The 23660-nt window shown below is 52.3% G+C and overlaps 1 protein-coding gene across 1 annotated transcript in view; it reads right to left on the bottom strand.

The window, feature by feature from the left end:
• BLTP2 (bridge-like lipid transfer protein family member 2) overlaps nucleotides 1-21683 on the bottom strand; it is a 42535-nt gene extending 20852 nt beyond the window's left edge. Inside the window, exons 1-16 of the mRNA XM_082201645.1 lie at nucleotides 21543-21683; nucleotides 15418-15547; nucleotides 14739-14788; nucleotides 13458-13611; nucleotides 13247-13365; nucleotides 12611-12671; nucleotides 11478-11652; nucleotides 10867-10993; nucleotides 10469-10593; nucleotides 9304-9371; nucleotides 9046-9194; nucleotides 7985-8100; nucleotides 6690-6853; nucleotides 5483-5765; nucleotides 4407-4612; nucleotides 1489-2572 (exon numbers count right to left, since the gene is read on the bottom strand). Coding sequence (XP_082057771.1) covers nucleotides 1489-2572; nucleotides 4407-4612; nucleotides 5483-5765; nucleotides 6690-6853; nucleotides 7985-8100; nucleotides 9046-9194; nucleotides 9304-9371; nucleotides 10469-10593; nucleotides 10867-10993; nucleotides 11478-11652; nucleotides 12611-12671; nucleotides 13247-13365; nucleotides 13458-13611; nucleotides 14739-14788; nucleotides 15418-15547; nucleotides 21543-21613 — 3082 coding nt within the window. The 5' untranslated portion in view covers nucleotides 21614-21683. The remainder of the gene's footprint in view (nucleotides 1-1488; nucleotides 2573-4406; nucleotides 4613-5482; nucleotides 5766-6689; nucleotides 6854-7984; nucleotides 8101-9045; nucleotides 9195-9303; nucleotides 9372-10468; nucleotides 10594-10866; nucleotides 10994-11477; nucleotides 11653-12610; nucleotides 12672-13246; nucleotides 13366-13457; nucleotides 13612-14738; nucleotides 14789-15417; nucleotides 15548-21542) is intronic.
• Nucleotides 21684-23660: the final 1977 nt, after the last annotated feature.

Raw genomic sequence — 23660 nt, 5'->3', positions numbered from 1 at the left:
ATTTGAACCACTGAGCTTCTGATCGGCAAGCCCTAGGCTAGATGGCTTTAAAAGAGGATTAGGTGCATTCATGAAAGGGGGCGGTGGCTATCGAGGTCTACCAGCCATGGTGGCTCTGCTCTACCTTCACAGCTGGAGGCAGCAATGATTCAGAATACCAGTTGCTGGAAACAAGGGGAGGGGGAAATTGCTCTCATGAATCCTGCTTCCCATTGCAGCATCTGGCTGGCCTCTGTGAGAAGAGGATGCTGGACTAGACTGGCCATTGACATGATGCAGCAGAGCTCTTCTTACGTTCCTAATAGTGCCTCTGAGCATGTACAGAGGGCATTCCCCCCCAACAAGTACCTACACAACCCATCCCGCATTCTTAAGACAAATGGAGAGGAGGAGTGCAGTGTACACACCCTGAGCTTATTGGGGAAGAAAGGTGGGGTGTAAATGGAATGATAATAATGTTTAGAGCGTCAGGTGGTTTATCAGTAATGGTCAACTTATTTATTTGCTTATTGGATTAATGTCCCACAATTTTCCCCCTGAGGAGCTCATGGGTTCCCCCCTTCTCTTTTAATCCCTATGAGGCAGTTGAAGCTGAGAGTCAGTTACTGGCGCCCCCAAGGTCACCCAGAGCACGTCAGTGGGGATTCAAACCCTGCTCCTCCAGGGAGAGCCACACTCTGGCTCTCCCTCAAGATTTATGAGGCTTGATAACAAACCATTAATTAGCTGCAGCTGCCCCCTAAGCCCTGCAGTCACCTGAGGACAGTGCAGAGACCTTTCTGCTAGAGACCCCCTGGGCTCTAGAGCTGGGCAACATTTGGTTATCAACATCGCAATATATCACCAGCTAAACATCGTGATATATGGATATTTCACAATAAGGATGGAGCGATGTAGAGGCATTGGGGAGTTTCCCCACATTTTGATTTTTGCATAGCAAGCACATACAGACATCGTGATTCACAATATATCGCCAGGTCAAAAATTTCAAAGCCATTATCGTGATATGGACTCGAAACTGGTTTGGGACAATATATTGCCCAGCTCTAACGTGATTCGTGATACACTTGCCAGGTCAAAAACTATGAACCCAATATCATGATATGGACTTCAAACCAGTTTTGGACAATCGTACCTTGGAATCTGTTCTGGAAGTCTGTTTGACTTCCAAAATGTTCGTAAACCAAAGCGCAGCTTCAGATTGGCTGCAGGAAGTTCCTGCAGCCAATCGGAAGCAGCGGAAGCAGTGTTGTACGTTTGGGTACCAAAGAATGTTCGCATACCGGAAGACTCACTTCCGGGTTTGCGGCATTCCGGATCCAAAACGTCTGAGTACCAAGACATTCAGGATCCAAGGTATGACTGTATATCAACATATTGCCCAGCCCTACTGGGCTCCCTCCCTTCACAGCCCCTCAAATATCCTCCCCACACGCCCTGGGATGAGGACAGCAAAGCCCCCACGTGCTGGGAACGCCAGGACCTCACCGAAGAAACTGTTGATGCTCCCCTTGACCATGCGGCACCAGTGGGTGATGAGGTCCAGCCCGTCAGCGGGGAAGGGGCTGGTGGCGTCCAGCTCGCGGATCTGCCGTAGGACCCTCTCGGCACCGTGGAAGGACTCGTCGGCCAGCGCCACCAGCTCCAGGCCAGCCACGGTCCAGGTGAGAAGGGCTCGGCGCATGGGTGTGTTGCCGTAGAGGCGCTGCGAGCGCTGGATGTAGATCTCGATGTTCTTCTTCTCCAGTGAGGCGTACAGCTCCTCGATCTTGCGGGCCGGCAGCAGCTCCCCGTGCTGCTTGCGCAGGGCGGCCACCTTGGCATCGAGAAGGTGCAGCCGCTTGGCGCTCTCCTTGCTCTCGTCCTTCATCAGCTCGTAGTTGTCGCGCAGCTTCACCTCAAAGACGTCATCCAGGAAGACCCAGGAGAACTGCTGGACTTTCAACAGCAGGTCTGGAGGGAGCCGGGAGCCGGGGAGTTCTCCGGCGCCGCTTCTGCCATGGAGGCCCTTGAGCCACTTCTGGATGCCCAGGGCTTCATCCAGGGCGGCTGAGAAGTCGTACTGGTAGGGGAACTCCACCGCCACGCTGGCGCACGACAGGGCCCAGACGCGGTTGCGCAGCGTGCTCAGGGAGGGGAACGGCCCTCGGTGCAGGATCATCTCCTCCAGCTCGGGGACGGCTTGCAGCTCGACCTCCTTCAAGACGAAGATGCTGTTGCCGTCAAAGCCGGCCGCCAGCCCAGGGCAGTAGGCATGGAGAGACGTGCCGTGGCGGTTGAGCAGGAGGCGCTCGGCCGCCAGGCTCAGGTAGTGCATCTCCGAGACGAAGGCCGTGGCCTTGAGGGAGCTGAGCTCCAGCGTCAGGGTCAGCAGGCGCCGAGGAGGGGAGCTGGCCTCAGGGGAACCCCCCTCGGCGGTGGCGGGGTGGCCGTCGGCGGGCAGGGCAGCCCTTGGCGGGGACAGCAGGTCCCGCAGGGTCTCGTAAGAGTGCAAGGTGGACAGGAGGTGCTGGAAGAGGTACATGTGGTTGGCGGGGCTCCAGAGGATGGTCAGGCTCTCGCCGCACTGGACCTGGCGGTGGAGAAGGGCAGAAGGGTCAGGCAGGAAAGAGGAGAGAGAGAAGGCAACCCCGTCCCCCAAAATGCGGGGGAAGAAGTGGACAGAGAAGAGAAAGGACTTCTTCATGCAGAGCGGAGTGAAACTGTGGAACTCACCGCTGCTGCAGGAGGCGGTGATGGATCACCAACTGGTATGGCTGGATTTAAGAGGATTGGGCAAATTCATGGAGGAGGAAGAGGACTTAGCCTCTGGAAGCTGTGGTGGGGAGAGGGCTCTTGCTGGTTTCCCATGGGGGCATCTGGTCGGGCACTGTGGGAAGAGGATGCTGCGCCAGGTAGGCCATGGGCCTGATCCAGCAGGCTCTCCTGAGGTTCTTTTGTGCTCTTGATAGTATCAGGGTGTGGTGGCTGGGACTTGGGCTCAGACTCGGAGCCAGAGGAGTCTCAGTCCACACCAGATCCTCTGCCTCAGGCAGCATCTGAACCTAGTCTGGGGCCTGATTCTGAAGAGCCCCAGTCTGCACAGGTTCCCCTGCAACAAGCACCAGCTGGGCCGAGTCAGGGGCCTGAGCCTGCCCTGCCTCCAGGTGCGGGGATGACCTCCTTGCCTCCAGCTGGGCCATCCCTTACAGCTGCTCCACGACCAGTTGGGTCAGGAGAGGCTGAGGCGGCCTCTGGATCTAGTAACCCACCGACATCTCTTGAGCTGCAGAGACTAAGGTCTGAGAGAAGGAGAAACCTGAGTACTTGCAGGAGGAGTGCTCGCCTTTGGGCGAGACAGGGAGGTGAGTCACTGGGGGATCAGGACCTGCCGTTGTCAGACCCCGCCCCAGGTTGCAAAAGCAACATTGCTGCTTCCTGCCTGAGACCCTGTGCCTGGCCTGGCTTCCTGCCTTGGCCCTGTTGGACTGACTCCTCGTGGTATCCTTGGATTCGGGACCAGACCTGGACCACGTTGCTGGGGTTAATCCCCGGGCCCAGCACACAGGGAAACCACAGAAGGGGAGGGTTAATCCCCGCTGCAGGAGGAAGTGATGGCCCCCAACCTGGATGGCTTTAAAGGAGGGTTGGACAACTCCATAGAGGAGGAGCAAACTATTAATGGCTCTGCTCTGCCTCAAGAGAGGCAGCGGGAGGGGAGAGGGCTCTTGCGCTCAGGTCCTGCTTGGGAGCTTGGCATGGGGGCGTATGGGTGGCCATGGTAAGAACAGGAGGCTGGGCTGGATGGGCCCCTGGCCTGATCCAGCAGGCTCGGCTGACGTTTCTATGAAGCCTCCAGGTCCAGAAGCAGTCTATCTCGATTGCCAAGTTCTGAGGGGGCATTTGACCACAGCGCAAGGTAGGCCCCCTTTGGCCCAGTCCAGGAGGGCTCCTCTTACGTCCTTATGCACATCAATAATAATTATAACAGCAAAATAAAAATTGTATACCGCCCTTCATCCAAAAATCTCAGGGCAGGCCACAAAATAAAGATCCAGCTGTACCTTGGTTTTCGAACAGCTCAGTTCTCGAACATTTCGGCTCCCAAACGCCACAAACCCGGAAGTGAGTGTTCCGGTTGGCGAACTATTTTTGGAAGCCGAACGTCCGATGGGGCTTCCGATTGGTCCTGCAGCCAATCAGAAGCCGTGCTTTGGTTTTCAAACATTTTGGAAGTCAGACGGACCTCCGGAACGGATTCCGTTCGACTTCCAAGGTACGACTGTACAGGTAAAAGCACAAATAAATAGTTAAATCATAATAACCGCCCCCCCCCCGTGTTGATGCCCCTTCTCCCAAGGTCCCAGGTGAGCAGGGAATTGCTGCCCGCCTCCCCCTCCCCGCTTGGCAAAGGTGGGCGGTGGTACCTCCAGGGAGCGGATGCTGCTCCGATAGGTGAGGGAGAGGCTGGAGAGGTCGGCCAGGGGGCTGGGAATGGCGGGGGCTTTGCAGCAGGGCTGCATCTTCTCCGTGATGCTCTTCACCAAGGCCAGCGCCACCCCCTGGACACTGATGGTACAGCTTTCAGCACTGCCCAGCATGGTCAGGGTGTCCAGCCTGGCCTCTGTGGCCCCTGGTGGGGGGGGAGAGAAGAAGGGGGAGGGAGGGAGGGAGAATGGATGGCATGCCGGTCAAGCTCCATTTATTTATTCATGATATGATTACCTTATTGTATTATTAGGATTAATATCTTTAATAACAACCCGTCCTTCAACCCGTCCAAGCAATGTTAAAAACAGTTGCAAACAGCTCACAATCAGTTTTTGTTTTGTTTTGTTTTGTTTCATGAAAAGAGTGTTCTGGGAACAGCAGTTTGTTCTTGGTGCTGGGAATTGTAGCTCCATGAAGGGCAAACTACAGCTCCCATGATTCTTTTTTTGGGGAGCGGGTGCTTTAAATTTATCTTACTTATTTATTTCATAATTTACAGACCTCTTGATTGTAAAAAAAACCACAACACCAAACAAACCTCAAAGCAGTTTATAAAATGAATTAAAAAAAAATAAAATCATTCAAAATAAGTCGCAAGAAATGATTAAAATCAGCTAAAAAGCAGATTAAAAGACAGGTCGCTTTCCATATAGCCAGGAGAGGCTTTGCACAGGTGCCTTCCTGGGGTCAAGAGGCAGCGAGTTCCAAAGGAAGGGGGTGCTGCAGCTCTAAATGACTGAAAATGATTTTTCTCCCTCTCTTGTAATACTAGAACTCAGTCATCCAAGGAAGATGAATGTTGGGGACAAACAGGACGGATGAAAGGAAGTCCTTCTTCATGCTGCACTGAGTTCAAATTTGGCACTCACTCACTTGTGCTCCTAAGGAACGGTGCCCCAATGGCTCACGGAGACCCATCTCCTGCTTCCCCCGGTCCTGTCTGACTTTGGGGGCAGAAACAGCCTCCGCTGCCCCCCAAGGCTCTTGTCCCACCCCCACCCCCCACACTCACCGGCCAGGCTGGACAGAGTGAAGAGGTTGACGTCCTCCACCTTCAGGTCAACCTTCCAGAGGACCCCCAGCTCCTCCCCAATGGAAAGAGCTGCCTCCTCCTCCTCCTCCTCTGGGCACCCCAGGGTCTCCTCCATCCTCTGGGGGCGCCAGAGGGACAGCACCCTGGAGAGGCACTCGGAGCAGGTGTCCGAAGACTCCACCTGCAGCCCGCGGAGGGTGCAGTCCAGGAAGAGGGTGTCAGCATGGGTGCTGGAGGTGCCCAGAGGCTGGTTGTAGCTGCCCTGCGGAAGAGGCCAGAAATGAGTCACTGGGACATTGTGATCCCAGGCAGCGGCCATGAGGAAGAGCATCTTGGTTTCGTTTTTTGGGGGGTATATACCGCTTTAGAATCGTGAGGTCCAGAATCTTATTTTCTCTTCAGGAAAGGGCGACAGCTCAGGGCAGAGCGCCTGGTCTGCATGCAGAAGGGTCCTGGGTTCAATTCCCCGAACGCCGTCTCCAGGTAGGGCTGGGAGAGTCCCCCACCTGCAGCCCTGGAGAGCTGCTGCCAGTCCGTGTAGACAATACTGAGCTAGACGGGCTTGGTTAAAGGCAGCTTCTTAATGTTCCTTTAAAGATTTAGAAACGAGGGCAAAAACTTGCTTTTTGGGGGGGAGGAGTCGTAACTCAGTGGCAGAGCTCCTGCTGTGCACACAGAGGTCTCAGGTTCAATCCCCAGAATTTCCAGGGATGGATGAGCCCCCAAGATGCCAGAGAGCTACTGCCAGTCAGTGTAGACAATACTGAACTGGCCTGACTCCTGCATTGCCTCCTACAGCTTTTGCTTCGCAGGGGGAAATCAAAGCTATGCTCTCCCTGAATATTCATGGAGGTAGCAACTTAGATTACCACCTTCACTTTTCTCTCGCTCGCTCGCTTCTCTCTCCCACCCCCCAAAAACCCATCTGTTCTCAGCTCTTTTGCCCCACACAAAAATGGGACAGGAGATGCAAGATTATCTGTGCCCTGGGATGCAGCAGGGATGGCAAGGATGCTGCAGAAAAATGGGGTGGGACAGCCCCGGGATGCAAGGGTGGGGAGGCCCTGAGCTGCACGGTGGGGGGTTGGCACCCAAGCCGGACCCTGCCAGAAACCTCCCAGAATCTGCACCAAGCCCCTTCCCCCCACCCCACCCTCCCTGCCCCAAGCCCTGTCCCCTCATTCACTTGCAGATTGAAGGAGTCGAGGATGAGGGCCTCTCCCCAGACGTGCATGTTGGGCGGGTGGGGGGCGCGCTGGATGTGGGAGTCAGCCCCCACGCGCCAGCAGAGGTGGTCGACTGCCAGGACAGCTCGCTGGTGGACGCTCTGTGGACGCAGGTGCTGGTAATCTAGAAGGCAGAGGGAGAGAGGGAGAGAGGGAGAGAGGGAGAGAGAGAGAGAGAGAAGGAGGAAGGGAGGGAAATTGTCCACAAACTCTGCTGGGAAAATTCCCCAACTTTTTCTCCCCAAAGCTACAGGAAATTGTTGGTCTTTGCAGACCCCCTAAACAACAGCTCCCAAAGTGGGCGGTATCATGGGTTTACTTGGGGGGCATGCGAAGAGGCAAGGGGGTGGCGGGGGGCCGGCTGCAGGTGTCAATGACCACCCAACTTTGAAAGCTGGCATCACTCGATCAGGTTTTTGATCTATTTGTTGCATTTATATCCCACCTTTTTTCTCCAAGGAGTTCAAGGTGGCACGCATGGTCCCCCCCCCATTTAATCCCCCACAACAACCCTGCAAGATAGCTCAGGCCAAAAGTGAATGGCTCTCCCAAGGTCACACCCCAGGAGAGCTCCATGGCCAAGTGGGAGGATCCGAACCCGGGTCTCTCGCAAGTCCTAGACCGATGCTCCAAAAACTGCTCCACCCTGGCTCTCAATTAAAATAAGTGGTTTTAATTTGTTTTGCAATCAATGCACAATTAATTGTGACTGTTCTGAATTTTATTGCATTATCATCTCAGGCTCCAGAGCAGCCGACAGATTTGTTGTTTTGAACGAAAATGAAACAAGCCCTTTCACGCAGATCAAAACCCTTAAAAGAATTGCCATTAAAAAAGTCTGAGATTGATTACATTCTCAGATGCATTGCAAAAGCAATAAATTAGAAACAGTCAAAACTTTTGAACAACTGTTTTAATGCTTTATATCTAGGCATGCAGTTTTCCAAATTTATAGTATTATTTTTGAAAATAATATCTATCTATCTATCTATCTATCTATCTATCGTTGCAAAGGGACGATCCCAGTTTTGTTTTGTTTTCAAAAAGAGGCCAGTCCCCAGTGAATTGCAGGGGTTAGGCTACGATTCTAACTACTACTACCACGAGTACTAGTAGTTAGAATCATAGCCTAACCCCTGCAATAGTAGTAGTAGTAGTTGTTTATTAAATTTACATAACACCCTATACACGCAGGTCTCAGGGTGGTTTGCAGGATTAAATCACAATACAAAAATGCAAAATACACAATCCTTACCTAGGGAGACGGAGTTCAGGACCAAGGCAAATGGCGGGGTGTCCCCCAGCTGCACAGAGACACTGACATTGGAGACCGAGGCACTGAGGATGATGGTGGCCAGGATCTGCGGCATCCTAAATGGGGGAGAAAGGGATGTCGCTCTGCACTGGATCTGCATCCTCACCAGAGATGCCACATTTGAGGAAGGGTGGTGTGATGGACCCAAGGCTCCTCTGCTGGCTCTGCTGCAGCAGGCCTCCTCCTCTCCCCCCAACTGTCGCCTGGGGGCCGCCATCCCACCAGGCTGCCTCGGTGAGAAAGGCAAAAAGCACTCCATCAGCTCTGCTGAAATAGCAGGGGGTTGGGCTAGATGACCCTTGGGTCTCCCTTCCAACTCTGCAATTCTATGAAAGCCCAGCTCCTTCAAGCACCCCCTGCCCCTGAACTGTGCCACCTTGTCATTATAAAAAAAAACTGGTGCCTGAGCTTGCTTCTTTCCTCTACCCTCCTTGGCCCTTTTCCTTCCTGTGTCATGTATTTTATATCATAAGCCTGCAGGCAGGGAGTGCCTTGCTTTATGTGACTGAATGCAGACCACTCAGGAAGACTTTTCGGCTGAAGAGGGGGTGCAAATATCCAGAGTGCTGCCATGTGGATGGTGGAGCAAGCTTGTTTTCTGCTGCTCCCGAGGGGGGGGGACCGATGGATTAAAATGAGAAGGAGATTATAACTAAATCTTTGGAAGAACAGACGGTGAAAGCTGCTCGCCCGTGGAACGGACTCCCTCGGAAAGTGGTGGGCCCTCCTTCGCTTTATACACAGGCCATCTGGCCATCTGTCAGGGATTATTGGGCCGCAATTCCTGTATGGCAGCGGGTTGGGCTAGGTGACCCCCTGGTGCCCCTTCCAACACAACAAATCTATGCTCCAAATAAATAAATAAATAAATAAATCTGATTTTGTGAACTGCCCTGAGGCCTGCGGGTTTAGGGTGGCATACACATTTCATAAATAATAATAATTGCAATAGTAAATAAGTAGCAGGGCTTTGGGCGCAGGGGGGGGGGAGAGACCCTGACCTCCTGTTGCTGTTCCTGGTGGGGGCCAGGGGCCCCTCCTCTTTCCGCGCCAGAGCCAGCATGCTCAGCCAGTGGGAGAACTCCTGGTGGCGGTAGTGGACAATGCAGGTGTTGAGCACCACGGCGACCGAGATGTCGATGGCCATGACCTACAGATGGGTGAGAGAGGAGGAGTGCCATTGGCAGCGCGGTGTTGCAGGGGGTTGGGCTAGATGACCTTTGGGGGTCCCATCCAACTACAGCAAGAGAAGCACTTGCCTGCAAGGTGGCTTTCAGCAGGCTGAGGCAGACGATCCGCTGGCGGCTCTGAGAGAGCAGGAGCCCATCTGCGGGGAGAGAAAAGAAAAGAAGAGGGGCTTCGTCGGGGTTGTGGGTGGCCGAGTCTCCCGCGCCCTCCTGTGATCAGATTTACGTTCCTTGTGAAAGAGCCCTCCTAGGCAGCTCACCTAGAGAGCAGGGGGCGCATTCCACTCCGGGGGGGGGGCAGGGCAAGGGATGAGACATTTCGCCCCTTCCTGAGGCTGGCTGGTCTCCTCCCTTGAGGAGACGCCAAAGTAGGGAGTACAAATGGCAGTGCAGACATTCAGTAGATTAAAAAAAAAAGAATGAAAGCAAGGGCCAAGCTGGATCGAGACACATCAAAGAAGTGTTTCAGCTAAACGCGTTGCAAAAATTGTATGGGAAATCAGGTGAGCAAAAAGAGAACTCCACAGCACCATCTGCTGTCACAGTGATAGAATACTTAAACAACGCACATACAGTCGTACAGTCATACCTCATGTTGCGTCTGCTTCAGGTTGTGTTTTTTTCGGGTTGAGGACTGCCGAAACCCGGAAGTACCGAAATAGGTTACTTCCGGGTTTCGGCAGCCGCGCATGCGCAGAAGCGCTAAATTGTGCTTTGCGCATGCATAGAAGCACCGAATCACAACCCGCACGTGTGAGTTGTGAACGCTGTGGATTGCGAACGTGCATCCCGCATGGATCACGTTCGCAACCTGAGCGTCCGCTGTACCTCCATTTATGTAACCCTCTAGTTACGTAAACCTCGGGATGCGCACGCAGCAAACCCAGAAGTTTTACCAGGGTTCACTGTGCGCGCATGCGCAGAAGCAGTCCTCAGGTTACGGAGAAATCAGGATCCGACCGGACCTCCGGAACGGATCCTGTGTGCAACCCTGTACTGTAAAGCACTTTTTCTTTGCCAATGTAGCTGAGTAGCCAGTGAGCAGAGTGGCCTACGGAGAGAGGGTGTGGCTAAAGAGGAGGCGTGTCCTGAGGAGAGGGTGTGGCTTGGGAAGAGGGTGTGGCTGAGGAGGAGGCATAGCCTAGGAAGTGTCATGAGGGCCGGAGAAAGAGGCTCTAAGTGCACACCATGTGCCCTTCCTCTGCCCTCCTCTTACTTCTTTCCTCCAAGCACTTGCCTTCCAGCGTGAGTTCGAGGCTCATCTGGGGCAGGTCGCAGGTGGGCGTGAAGCTGCGGAGAGGGATCTGCTCCCCGTCACACTGGTATGCAAACTGCAGCAGCTTCAGGGTCCAGGTGAGATGCCTGCAACGGAGACGACAATGGAATGGAAGCTCCCTTCAATATACCAAGTGGGACTCTTTGCCCATCTAGCTCAGTGGTGCCTACTCTGACCGGCAGCAGTTCTGCCATGACTCCAGGAAGGGGGTTTCTCTCCCAGCCCCAAATGCAGAAGCCAGGATTGAGCCCAGGACCTTCTGAGCTAAGTTGAAAGCAAGATTCCCCTCTTCATGGCTTTGAATTAAAGGTTTTGCATCCAGGAAGAGGGGCTCCCTGAAACCCCCCACTCCCCGTTACCTCTTCTGGCTGTTCATAGAGAGCACCAGGCTGGTGTTCTGCAGCTCCACCTTCACCCGGCAGGGCACGTACTTCAAGCTAGCCAGGCTCAGCATCGAGGGGCGCAGCTCAGCGGCCGTGGCGGGGTCTGGAAGGAGGGGAAAGAGCCATGCGTGAGAGGCTCATGGGCCTCTCGAACCCAAGACACTTGCTCGAGGGCACCCCACCTGAGGAACGGAGGAGAGACAGACCCCTCTCCCAGCTCCCTCCCTCCCTCCCTCTCTCGTGCACTTGCCAGTTTCAGGCTAGAGAACTACAGACCCTTGCACACCGTGCCAAACCGCCTCCCCACCGCAGCTGGTTCCTTCACACCAACCGTTCATTCGGAAGCGACCCGCTGAAAACGGAAGCAGCAAACCAAGGGTTTGGGGTCAGGACACCAGGCGCCCTTTCCAATGGCGGGGCAAGAGAGTATGCTTCACTCAACTAGGAGGAGTGGGGTGTTTGGCCCAGGTGAGTTGCAAATTGTGCCTGAGCTCTGGGAAGCCAAAGAACAGGAGGAGGAGGAAGGAGCCCACCCTCAGCCCTTTGAGGTCCCCCTCAAACACCCCTGGGAGCCCACACTTCTCGACCTGCCGTATCTCCGCCTCCGACGCGCCGCAGCAGCTCACTGTGGAAGAGTCCCTCGTGCAGCTCAGCGTGGAAGCTCCAGACGCCCACCTCCAGGCCACAGAGCTGCCACTTCCTCAGGCGCAAGTCCAGGGAGACGGTGAGGGCCAGTGACAGCTCAGCCAGGCAGGCGTCGGCCTGCAGGGGAGAGGGAGAAGGAGGAATCCGCCATGGCAGAGATGCATTTCTGCCTGTTAGGGCTGGACGATAGATCAGTGTATTGACCAAAACCGATTTGAAATCCGTACCATGGTTTCGGTTTCATAATTTTGGACCTGGCAATATATCGCAACTCATGATGTGTGTTGTTTAGACAATTCAGCCTGGAAACTTGAAAAGCTGGTATAAATTGCACAGTCGTACCTCGGGTTACAGACGCTTCAGCGTTTTTTCGGGTTACGGACCGCTGAAACCCGGAAGTACTGGAACAGGTTACTTCCGGGTTTCGGCAGTCGCACATGCGCAGAAACTCTAACTCACGCTTTGTGTATGCGCAGAAGCACCAAATCGCAACCCGCGTGCGCAGATGCGCCACTGTGGGTTGCAAATGTGCATCCTGCACGGATCATGTTCGCAACCCGAGCATCCACTATAATCTGTTTTTATTCGACTGCTATTTTAACTTTTGGAAAGTCTTAGGTTGTTGTTTTTCTTTTACTTATTGACCTTTTTTTTTTTTTTGGCAAACCGTTTTGAGGCTGGTGGCTGTTTTAACACCCAAGTGCTGTACATGAATCAATAAGGCATGCAGGTCTGAGAAAGGCAGGAGCCCTTGAGGAGAGGGAAGGTTGCAGCTGTTAGTGATTGGTCAGAAGTTGGGCATTCAGCATCCTTGATCCTAGGCTGCGGGACACGCATCCATCAGGGATGCAACAGGCACCCTCTCACTTTCAACTTCTGGGCATCTCTAGAAGACCCAGACCTATGCAGTTACTTCTAATTATGCTTTTAAAGAAAATCACTTTCTTTTATATCTTGGTGCTGGACACTGCTGTGTCTTATCCTACAGACTGGCAGTCCGGAAACACTTTTACAAATAAATTGACAGAAGCAAGTTCCCAACCACCAGGTGTTTCTCTCACCTCCCCCCCCTTACCTGTCGGCTGCTTTTCAGGACTTTGCTGTTCACCTGGGAGAAGGTCGCCTCGCAGGCCATGCTGGGGGAGGCAAAAGGGTGGGGGACAAGAGCAATCCAACTCTGAGTGATCAAAGAACAAAGAAAAACACTGCAGTGACCCCCACCCACAACTGAGAGATTTTTAAAGAAATAGTACTGCCTTAAGAAGAGGCTGTCTGCTGGAGCAGGCCAGTGGCCTGTCTAGTCCTGTCCCCTCTTCTCACAATGGCTAGGAATCTAGATAGACTGCCTCTGGACCTGGAGGTTCCATAAGAACCGAAGAAGAGCCTTCTGGATTAGGCCGGTGGCCCATGAGCTCCAGCTTCCTGTTCTCACTGGGGACAATCAGGTGCCCTTAATCCAAAACCCACAAGCAGGATCTGAGCACAGCAGTGCTCTCCAGTTGTTCCCCACTGCTTGGTTTTTGGAGGTAGACTGTCCCTGGGCATGGAGGTTCTGCTGTACCAACAGACCTCAGTAAGAAGAGCTGGATCTGGAGACCCCGGGAAATGAACCCAGAACCTCTGGCATGTGAAGTCAGGCGCTCTGTCCTGAGCTGCGGACCCTTCCCGCAAGGCAGGGCTACAGGCAGCCAAACCACCCCCATAGACTCACCGTCTCCCGTCACCATCCAGCAGGATTTGTGTCCTGGTCACCTGCACGTGCCACAGGGACTCGGAGGCCGCTGCATGCAGGACCATGACGTTGACCGCCTCCACATGGACAGAGCAGAGCTGGGGAGGGCGCAGAGGGGGGGTGTCTGTGAGGAGGCAGAGGTCCAGACCCACCCACCCAGGCTCCCTGCCCAGACCTGAGCACCTCTCACCTGGCTGAGGAGCCGCAGCAGTGAGGGTCCAAGGGAGAGCACCTTGCCTTGCTCCACACCACCATCTGCTGGGGCCTCCGGGGATGGCAGCCTGGGCGCCTTCTGCAGGTCCACGCGGATGCGCACCTCTCCGAAGCAGAGCGCCAGGTAGCGCCTGCAGATGGAAGGGGGGTGAAAATGGGGTCAGGAGCAGGGGGGTGCAGCTGGAGGTGCAACCGTCTTCCCCCTGCCAACTCTCCCACCGAGAGACAAGATTTCAATGCAAGCAGAGCTAGCCCAGTTCAGTATCAAGACTTAAAGAGGAATTTTCAAGGTGTTTAAAAAGCAGTTTGGGGATTCGTAGGAAACTGACATCCCCTCCGACATTTGGGTCTGTTTAGCTCAGCACTGTCCACACTGACTGGCAGCAATGGCTCTCCAAAGGATCCTGCCCTGTGCCTCTTGGAGATGCCATCAGGGATTCGGCCTGGGGCCTTCTCCCAGCAAGCTGCAGCTCCTCCTCTAAGACTGAAAACAAGATTCTAGTCCTCGTGGTTCTCAAGGAAGGGCGGCTTTAAGCAGGGGCACAGGATGCTGCCTTACACTGAATCAGGCCATTGGTCCGTCTAGCTCTGTATTGTCTACACTGACTGGCAGAAACAGCCAGTAGGAAAAGTAGCCAATGGACAGGGCATTGGGAGTTGTAGTTCAGCAGTGTCTGGAGGCCCACAGGCTCCTTTCTGCTGTAGGATGGTGGCACAACCATCACCACCAAGCCGTTTCCCAGCCCTAACTGGAAATGCTATGAGCCAGCAGAGGTTATTCTTATTTTTTTTATTTATATATTGCCTTTAAACGGAAGATCCCACGGCAATGTGCAACATAAAGAACATAATTTATGTTACGAATGTGTTCTGGGGCCAAGCAGAGGTTGTAACACCACCCTTCCTCCCCAGATTTGGCCCATAATCCACCAGGGTTCAATATCCGCCCGCTCTGCAGAGTTCCATGCCAGACGAGTGGATGCAAAGAGCGTTCCCTGAAGGATTGACCGGTGGGGAAACTACAAGGCAGTAAAGGCAGTGTGGTGTAGTGGTTGGAGTGGGGATTCAAGGACTAGGACCCAGGAGAGACCAGGGTTCAAATCCTCACTGAGCCATCAAGCCCACTGGTTGACCTTAAGCCCAGCTGCTTCCTCTCAGGGTTGTTGTGAGGGTGAAATGGGAAGGGCGAAGACAACGTGCGCCACCTTGATATCGTTCGAGCAAAGGTGGAATATGAATGCTTTCAATAAATACTCACGGGACATCATGGTTCAGGAGCTTGCTGGAGATCCAGACGCTGTCGATTTCCTAAAACGGCACAGCCAAGAGACACCCATGATGGCTGCATGTACCTCCCAGGTATGTGCCCTCTGCCCCACAGATTCAGTGTGGCACACCCACGGCTATCCCCCCCCCCGGGGGACAAGGTTCAAGGGGCAGCACCAGCTTCGTACGGCTGAAGCAGGGGAAGAATTGCACAAAACTGCCTCTTGTGTGTGGTTTGCCTAATAACAATAACAATAATAATAATAATAATAATAATAATAATAATAATAATAATAATAATAATTTTTATTTGTATCCCGCCCTCCCTGACCGAGGCCGGGCTCAGAGCAGCTAACATCATAAAAACAACACAATAAGCAAAACAGACATCAATTAATTAAAATACATCTTAAAATTAAGTCAGACAAGTTAAAATCTGGGCAGGTGGCAATGATCAGGGTGGAATTGAGAGTGGTTAATAATTGCCAGGACCAACTGTTCCCGCTGATCATACAAGGATCTGTGAGCGGGTTGGGGACCTCCTTTGGGCTTGTTTTATACGAAGGAAAGTAAGTCAAATGGGCAAGACTCGCCACAGGTGAGCAGGAAGGTTTGCAAGCCTCGCCAGACCAGGGTTGATGTAAAAGACACAAACACCCCCCGGTACCTACCACTGTCTGTTGCTCCTCCTGGAACTTCAGGCTGAGGTTCTGAATCCAAAAGAACCCAAAGGAGCCCACCTTCAGCTCTGCCTGCAGCCGCCGGCGACACCAGTTGGTGACCAGGATATACAGGAGCCACCTAAGGGAACGTCAGGATTCGAATCAGTGGCCGCCCACACATGCAAAATGCAGTCTTCCCCACGGCACCTGTTTTCTGCGTATAGCTCAGCGGTGGGGAAACTCTACCGGGGGAATCAAATGTGTGACTGTAAGGACATAAGAAGCAGGAAATCTCCCCTGCTGGGGTTTCCAGAAACTGGTATTCGGAGGCATCGCCGCCTCCAACTTTGGAGGCAGAGCAGAGCCCTCTTCTCTTCCATGGATTTGTCTAATCCTCTTCCAAAGCCATCCAAGTTGGTGGCCCTCACTGGCTCCTGTGGCAGGGAGTTCCACAGTTTAACTCTGCCCTGGATAAAGAAGGGCCTTCTTTTATCTGCGCTGAACCTCCCAACAATCAGCAGAGGAAGGCAGCCAAGATGTCTGGAAGCCAAGATGTAGCAGACTCAGCCCGCAGACCACCAAATAATAAAGTCACGGATCCCACCACTGACTCCCCCCCCCCATTAAATATTGCACCTCACAGTACACTATTGACACAAATGTCTTCCATTTACCACAGGCTATGTGCGTCTTGCGTGAGGGAATAATAATAATTTTAAAAATTATTTATACCCACCCTTCCTGGTTTAAAAACCAGGCTCAGGGCAGCTAACAGCAAATATAAAACATTGATTAAAATGCGACTTAAAAACAGCATAAAACACAACATAAAATGCAGCATCAATATCAATTAAATTCAAAAATTCAGGGGTCATTTTGGGGGAAAACAAACAAACCCTCTGGGACTTGAAGTCTCAGGTGGGAGCTGACCCAACAAGAAAAGTTCCATTTGCCAAAATAAGAAGTTGGGTCAGGAGAGGCGTTCTTTCAGGCAGAAGTTAACTTATGGCTTATGCTTCAGGCTGAAACACAACAGGCGCAGCTTCTCTTGAAGTTCAGTGACTCAAAATCAGTTGTTCCACTTCACTTGGAAGACGAGGTGGTAAGATGCAGGGTCGGATTTAGGTTTGATGAGGCCCTAAGCTACTGAAGGTAATGGGGCCCTTTATATGTCCAGCTGTCCTTTGATTGCGGAAATGGATAAAAGCCCCCCATCCAAACAATGACTATCATCAGTGCAGGTAATAATTTTTTTTAATTTTCATTTTTATCATCTACAATACTGCTTAGTTTACTTTATAGCACAGTACATTGATTATTGCTTTCATTTTATGGATCAATGGTCTCGTTAGATAGTAAAATTCATGTTAAAATTGCTGTTTTAGGGGTTGTTTTTAAAAGTCTGGAACGGATTAATCTGTTTTGCATTATTTTCTAAGGGAAAGCACGCCCTGGTTTTGGAACGCTTTGGTTTTGGAACAGACTTCCGGAACGGATGAAGTTTGAGAACCAAGGGACCACTGGATATATAGAAATGAGCAAACCAGTGATATTTTAGGGAGCAGGCTAGCAGGTGAGGCCCATTCCTTACATCATAGGAGCCTACACAACACAAAACACTGTTGCTGTATGTCGGTTTTGTCTTATTTGTTTTTTATCTTCTATTTTGGAAATGTACAACCAGGGTTTTTTTATTTACATTTTTGGGGGCCCCCAAGAGAGTGAGGCCCTAAGCTATAGCTTGTTTAGCTTATACATAAATCTGGCCCCGAGGAGATGTTCCTCTGAGCTTCTGTGTACTCTCATTCCTTTACTTAGTTGTGACAGGTGTCAGTTACGGCGAAATATTTTGGACGCAGCTAAATCTCCCTTTGCCGCGAGGAGCTCTTTCCCTCAGATGCCCTCTCTCTTAGCAATGCCCCTCCTGAGGCGTTTTATTTGGGATACCGGATCCCAGGGAATCCCCTCGGCCCTTGTGACTGGCTTGGGAGCCTCCTCTTTCCAGAAGATCTCTCCCAAGAGGAAGAGTGGACTTTTTAAAATTTTAATTTTAATATATTTTTAATCTTTTGTTGGAAGCCGCCCAGAGTAGCTGGGGTAACCCAGCCAGATGGGCGTGGTATGGAATAATAATAATAATAATAATAATAATAATAATATTCCTGCAGTGTCTGCCTCTCCTGCCTCGGCCCTCCATTTTCCTCCCCAGACCCTCAACCGGCTCTTAGAGCCAGTTTTCCCTCAGTCCACGCCCTGACTGACTCTCTCCCTCAGAAAAAGTGCCTTTTATTCTCCCGCCAAAATGGCTGGCTCCTCCCCCTCCTCTCAGCAGCCAATTGGAGAGAGGCTCCGGCCCTCTGGTGGAATCCTGAGGGACTGCAGCGCCAGACTCGGGCTCTGCTGTCCGTCACATGCGCCTGGTGAGGAACGGTCGAAGGAGCTGGGGATGTCGAGCCTGGAAGAGGAGACCGAGAGCAGGCAGGAGAGCCATCTTCAAATATCTCAAAGCTTGCCAAATGGAAGAGCGAAGAAGCTCGTTTTCCCCTGCTCCAGAGGGCAGGACGTGAAGTGATGGCTTCAAATTGCAGGAAAGGAGATTGCTTGCTTGGATGGAAACGGATGAGTAGAGCCTAGCGTCCAAAATGGGAAATGTGCCTTGGTTGCTCCACCCAATTTTGCCTTTTTTGCAAGTGATTCCTGGAAGGCTGCATAGAACTGGATTTGGTTGCTTTCAGGGGACAGGCTGAACAGGTTTTTTTAAAAAGAAAAAAGAAATCTGCAAATGTGTGCCTTCAAACACTATTGACCTTACTTCACACAGTTCCTCACCCTGATCTCCTGCACGCTTCCCAGTAGCATACATGGCTGAAGAGGATCTTAGGAGGGCGACGGTATATTATTTTTTGCTATAACAAATCCACCTCAATTCTCACCAAATGCCATCATTCACTGGCTTTCCACTCTAGCCTGAGATAGCTCGTTTGATTTTAATGAACTGCATCTTTTTTTAGATGCGTAAGACTGGTGAGATATATTTTTACGAACAACAGAAGGAAGGAAACAGCAAACAAAAAAATGACAGGACCCCACACCAAAAAGTTAACTCCAAAATTCCACACGGCAGGTAGAATTCTGCAAGCTGAATTAAACTCCAACATTTAAACCTGTCGGTTTATTTTGCACAGAATTTGATTCCGTTTCCTTTCACGATAGGGAGGTTTTTCCTCCTTCTTCCCCACTCCCATCTCAGTCCCATCTCTCAGTAGCCAATAAGGACTAGAAGCTTTAATTCTGCACCCAACGGTGCTAAGTTCTGCACTGGGGCAGCATCACTACCGGAGCAAAATATCTATGCTGCAACAGCTAGGCCCCTCGCCATTCCCCTCACAATGGGGACATCGTGTAGGGGGTTGGACTAGATGACCCTCGGGGTCCCTTCCACCTCTACAATTCCATGAAATCTAGAGTGCTCATTTTTTCAGAATGTCGAAACCAGACTATTGATCCACCCAGTTCAGTATTCCTTACACTGACTGGCAGCAGCTCTCCAAAGTTGCAGGCAGGGGATATTCCCAGCTCTGCTTGAAGATGCCATTGGGGATTGAGCAGATGTCCCCCCCACCTCCTCCCTTAAAATGAATTAAAACGCTAGTCCTCATGATGTTAATAATTAGCTGGCTTAAATAGGAACATGGGAAGCTACCTTGCACAGAGTAAGACCACTGCTCTGTCTAGCTCAGTGTTCTCAACACTGACCGGCAGTGTCTTCCAGGGTTTCAGGCAGAGGAAACCTGCAACCCCATCTGAAGAAATCGGGGACTGGACCTAGGACCTTCTGCCGGCAAAGTAGGGGCTCTGCCACTGAGCTATGCCTCTTTGCCTAGAGAAAGTAAAGCAAGGCTGCAGTCCTCATGGCTATTCAATTCAGGACCAGGGACACAGGTCCCTGCTTTATATCACGGCCTTTGCTGTCCCCACAACCATCCAAAATGCTCACAGCCAAACACAGAGTGACTCGCGACGGAACAGGAAGATTTTGCTCTGCTGAAATTCAACTCTTTCCCCCCCTAAAAGGATTGGACTTGAAACACCACCAACCTGCCTCCTTTTGAAACTGATTGTATCACTCCAAAGCCATAAATAACCCTGATCCGCCACCATGGCTGAAAGCAAGACTCGCACCCAGGACCCAGACAAGGCCTACGGGATCGGAAGTGCGAGGAGCCCAAAGGGGCACCCGCAATCCTTTAAGGGTGCTGTAGTTCCCAAACTGAACCCCGACAAAAGGGGTCTCCCCGCCCTTTGCAACCAACATCTCCTAGTGAACACTCGAGACACCGTTATTTACGTTCTAAGTCAGCCTTTGGATACCTGGAGCCTGGCAGGTGTTTTGGACTACAACTCCCATCAGCCCCCAGCCGGCACGACCCAGGGGGACAAGGCTCTTCCTATCTGTGACCAGGCCCCAAACTTGGGCGCAGGCAGATACAAACGTGAGCTGCTGTTGCTTACTGGCAAAGGAAAAGCACCCTGCACGAGCTCAGGGGCACTCCTGTCATCAGGAGTATTATTAATTGCAATCAGTATTAATGCATTTCTGTCCCGATCTTTCCCCTTTCAAGGTGGCATGCGTGTCCCCGCCCTCATTTAATCCCCACAACAGCCCTGTAAGGTTCATTAAGCTGCGAGGCACTCTAGCCACTCCACCACACTGCCTCTCGCGAGCACCTTGTGACGTCGTCTCACACCCACCCCAGGCTGTGTGGGGCAAAATGAGCGAAAGCGGTGGGGTGGTATATCTGGATGATGTGGTGTAGTGGTTAGAGCAGGTACCCCCAAACTCGGCCCTCCAGATGTTTTGGGACTACAACTCCCCCCATCCCTAGCTAACAGGACCCGTAGGCAGGGATGATGGGAATTGTAGTCCCCAAATAACTGGAGGGCCAAGTTTGGCCAAGGGGAACTCAAAAGTGAGTTGCCAGGCACTACCTCTCAGCCTAGTCTACCTCGCCGGGTAGTGGTGGAAATTAAGCGAGGAGAACCATGTGCAGGATCTTGAGTTCGAAAGAAGCTGGGACCATCAGACCCTGGAATCGGGGGAACAGAACAAACCCCAAAAAGAGGCGCAAAGCTTTGCAGTGTTGTGGGCACTGGTTGGGAGCAATGCCAGCAAGGGGGCAAAGAAGGAAGGGCAGTGTCAGCAGTGGGCATCTGGGTGGGCAGCAGTCCAGGGACAGGAGACCCCAGGGGCTCAGATTTGGGGGAGCGAAGGGGTTGAAGACTGGGCCGGTGGTGTCCTAAGACGGCAAAGTGGGACAGGCAATGCCAGGCAAGGGGTGAATGAGAGGCTGGCACAGATAAAGGCAAAACAAACAGCACAGCCACTGGCAGCTTTGCCAGCCATGATGCCACGCAGAGTGGGTGTAAGGCAGCCCCGACTTGTGGAGGTGCCCACACCTCACAGGGCAGTTGGGGAGCCTGTGGGTGGTATTTTGGGTGAGGGGGAAAAACAGGCGCTTTGAACCCCTGCCTCTTCTTTCCAACACTACACCACGGAAGCCAGACACGCCACCCCACTGCAAAAGGACTTCCCCAATTCCGCCCCTCGCCCTTGGAGAGCCAGGGTGGTGTAGTGGTTAGCGCAAGCCCAGAACTTCAGGAAGGGGCTTTCAGAGGCCTGAGCTGGCGACACTACCTGGAATCTGAGCAGTGCCAGGCTGACGAAAGGTGGCAATCTGTGCCATGGCAGATAAAAGTGACAACGTTTACCCAGGGTGGGGGACCAGTTGGCATGAGGGAGGGAGGGAGGGTGGGCGGCACACAGAATTATTTGGGAGAGGGAGGGGGCTAGTGAAACTGGCAGTGCCCCCTGGCATCCAGAGTGGGCAGAGTGGCTGGGGGGGGGGCAGAAGACTAGGCCAGGGTGGCAGTGCCAGCCCAACTGCAGAGAAGTGAACAGCAGGGGGTGCCCAGTTTTAGGGGCTGGGGGAGCAGGGAAGGGAGGTTGGCAGTGCCACCTGGTCATGGCAAACTGGGGGTGGCAGAGGAGGGTCTCGGGCCTTAATGGGGACGGGGAAGGCGCCCCCTAAACCGATGCCCCCCTGGAAAAAAAGGAGTGCTGCAATCTCCCTTACCTCCCCAGGCAGAAGCCGCCCAGTAGCACCAGCAGGACCAGTAGCAAGGCGCCCAGCACCGGGCCCGCCATCGGGGGCGCCTGGGCAGCTCCTTCCAACCGCCCGTCGCCGGCAGCGCCTGGGGAAGGGCCGGCGGGAGCGCGCGGGCAGGGAGGGCGGAGGAGCGCGCGCGGCCCCGTGCGCTGCAGCCATAGGCCGGGGGCCGGGGGAGGGGCGGGACTAAGGCCTCTCCGGGGAAGCCCCGCCCCTGCCTGCCTGCCGGCGCGCCAGCCTCCGGGTGCGCACAGAGCGCTTCGGCCCAGGGCGGCTGCCGGCGCCGGAGGGAGCGGCGGGGCGGGGCGGAGACCGGGTTCAAAGAAGGGGGGCCCTGAAGAAGGCCCCCAGGAGGGTTGCTGAGCCAGCCCCCTGCTCTGCCTTCCCAGCCCGGCACTCCCTCTCCGGCAGGCAGAGGCGGCAAGGAGTGGAGAAAGGCTCTGTTGCGCCCAGCAAGGCACAGCACTTGGCAGATGCAACAGCGGGTTAGTGGCCCTTGCGTCTGCCACCAGCTCCTCCTGGAGCACCCTGGGAAATGTAGTCCCTGGCTTCGGCCTGCCCAACTGATAATAATAATAATAATAATAATAATAATAATAATAATAATAATAATAATAATAATAATATTGGGCGGCTCCCAATCAAATGTTAAAAATAGTACAGCATTACAGCATTAAATATTAAAAACTTCCCGAAACAGGGCTGAAAAATCCCTCTGCAATCGAGGAAGGAGCAGAGGCTTTGTACTGAAGCGCCTGTTCAGCCAACAGCATTCCAGGGTTTGCTTCGTTTTGTAAGAATGCCGCGCTCTCTGCAGGATGTCTTTGCCCTGCCGTTGTCACCCAACTGTATCCAGCCATGTAATTGTCAGCTGTCACCAATAAGCCTGGGGGTTGGGGCTGCTGGGAGTTGTAGTCCCAAAAATTTGGAGGGTGCCCAGTGGGCGAAAAGTGGCTTATGTAAATGAAAATAAAAAAATTCCTTCCAGTAGCACCTTAAAGACCAACTAAGTTAGCTTTCGTGTGCATGCACACTTCTTCAGATACACTGAAACAGAAGTTGCCAGATCCTTCTATATAGTGAGAAGGTGGGGAGGGGTATTACTCAGAAGGGTGGTGGGAATGGGAGATTGACAGATAGCTGAGATGAGCCTGTTGACGACTCTTAACGACTGTAATAGGTCTTACAGGAAAAGACAAGGGGTGAGAAGGTGAGAAATGGCTTAGTCATGTATAATGAGATAAGAATCCAATGTCTCTGTTCAGACCAGGTCTCTCCATGGTTTTAAGTTTGGTAATGAGTTGCAATTCAGCAGCTTCTCTTTCCAGTCTATTTCTGAAATTCCTTTGTAGTAAAACAGCTACTTTGAGATCTTGTATAGAATGTCCTGGGAGATTGAAGTGTTCTCTTACTGGTTTCTCTGTTTTGTGATTCTTGATGTCCGATTTATGTCCGTTTATTCTTTGGCGTAAGGTTTGGCCTGTTTGTCCAATATAGAGAGGTGAAGGACACTGTTGGCATTTGATGGCATACACAATGTTAGACGATGAGCAATTAAATAGTCCCGAGATGGTATGTGTGATGTTGTTGGAGCCAGTAATGGTGTTGTCCGGGTGTATGTGGCAGCAGTGTGCCATTGTCTGCTCTACAACATACACTCCCCCCCCCCCCGAAAAAAATGCATTGCAATCTCCTTAAGGATCGCTTTTAGGGAGGACTAGGAGTGGAGAAGGCAGGATTTCTCTTCCCTGTATCCCCATCTCCAAGACCAGCACTACGTTCCATGTAACGCCCATTCCACATTTGGGAACTCAGCCTTTTAGTGCGGAATCACCTGCCCTTTGGAACTCCCTGCCTCTTGCTATTAGGCAGGTGCCTTCACTGCAAACTTTTTGCTGCCTGCTAAAAACATGTTGAGAAAGTTGGTGTGAGTTTCAATCTGTTTTTAGTCTATTGTTGTTTTAACTTTGCAAATGTCCTCTATTGTTAATTTAGGTTTTTATATTTTTATTACTTTATCATTTCTGTAAACCGCTTTTTTTTTTTTTACGATCAAGCAGTATATAAATTTTATGAAACAAATGA

Source organism: Podarcis vaucheri, assembly GCF_965113315.1.
Source record: "Podarcis vaucheri genome assembly, chromosome: 15".
NCBI classification, from domain to species: domain Eukaryota; kingdom Metazoa; phylum Chordata; class Lepidosauria; order Squamata; family Lacertidae; genus Podarcis; species Podarcis vaucheri.
This window is presented reverse-complemented; position numbering and strand designations above follow the sequence as displayed.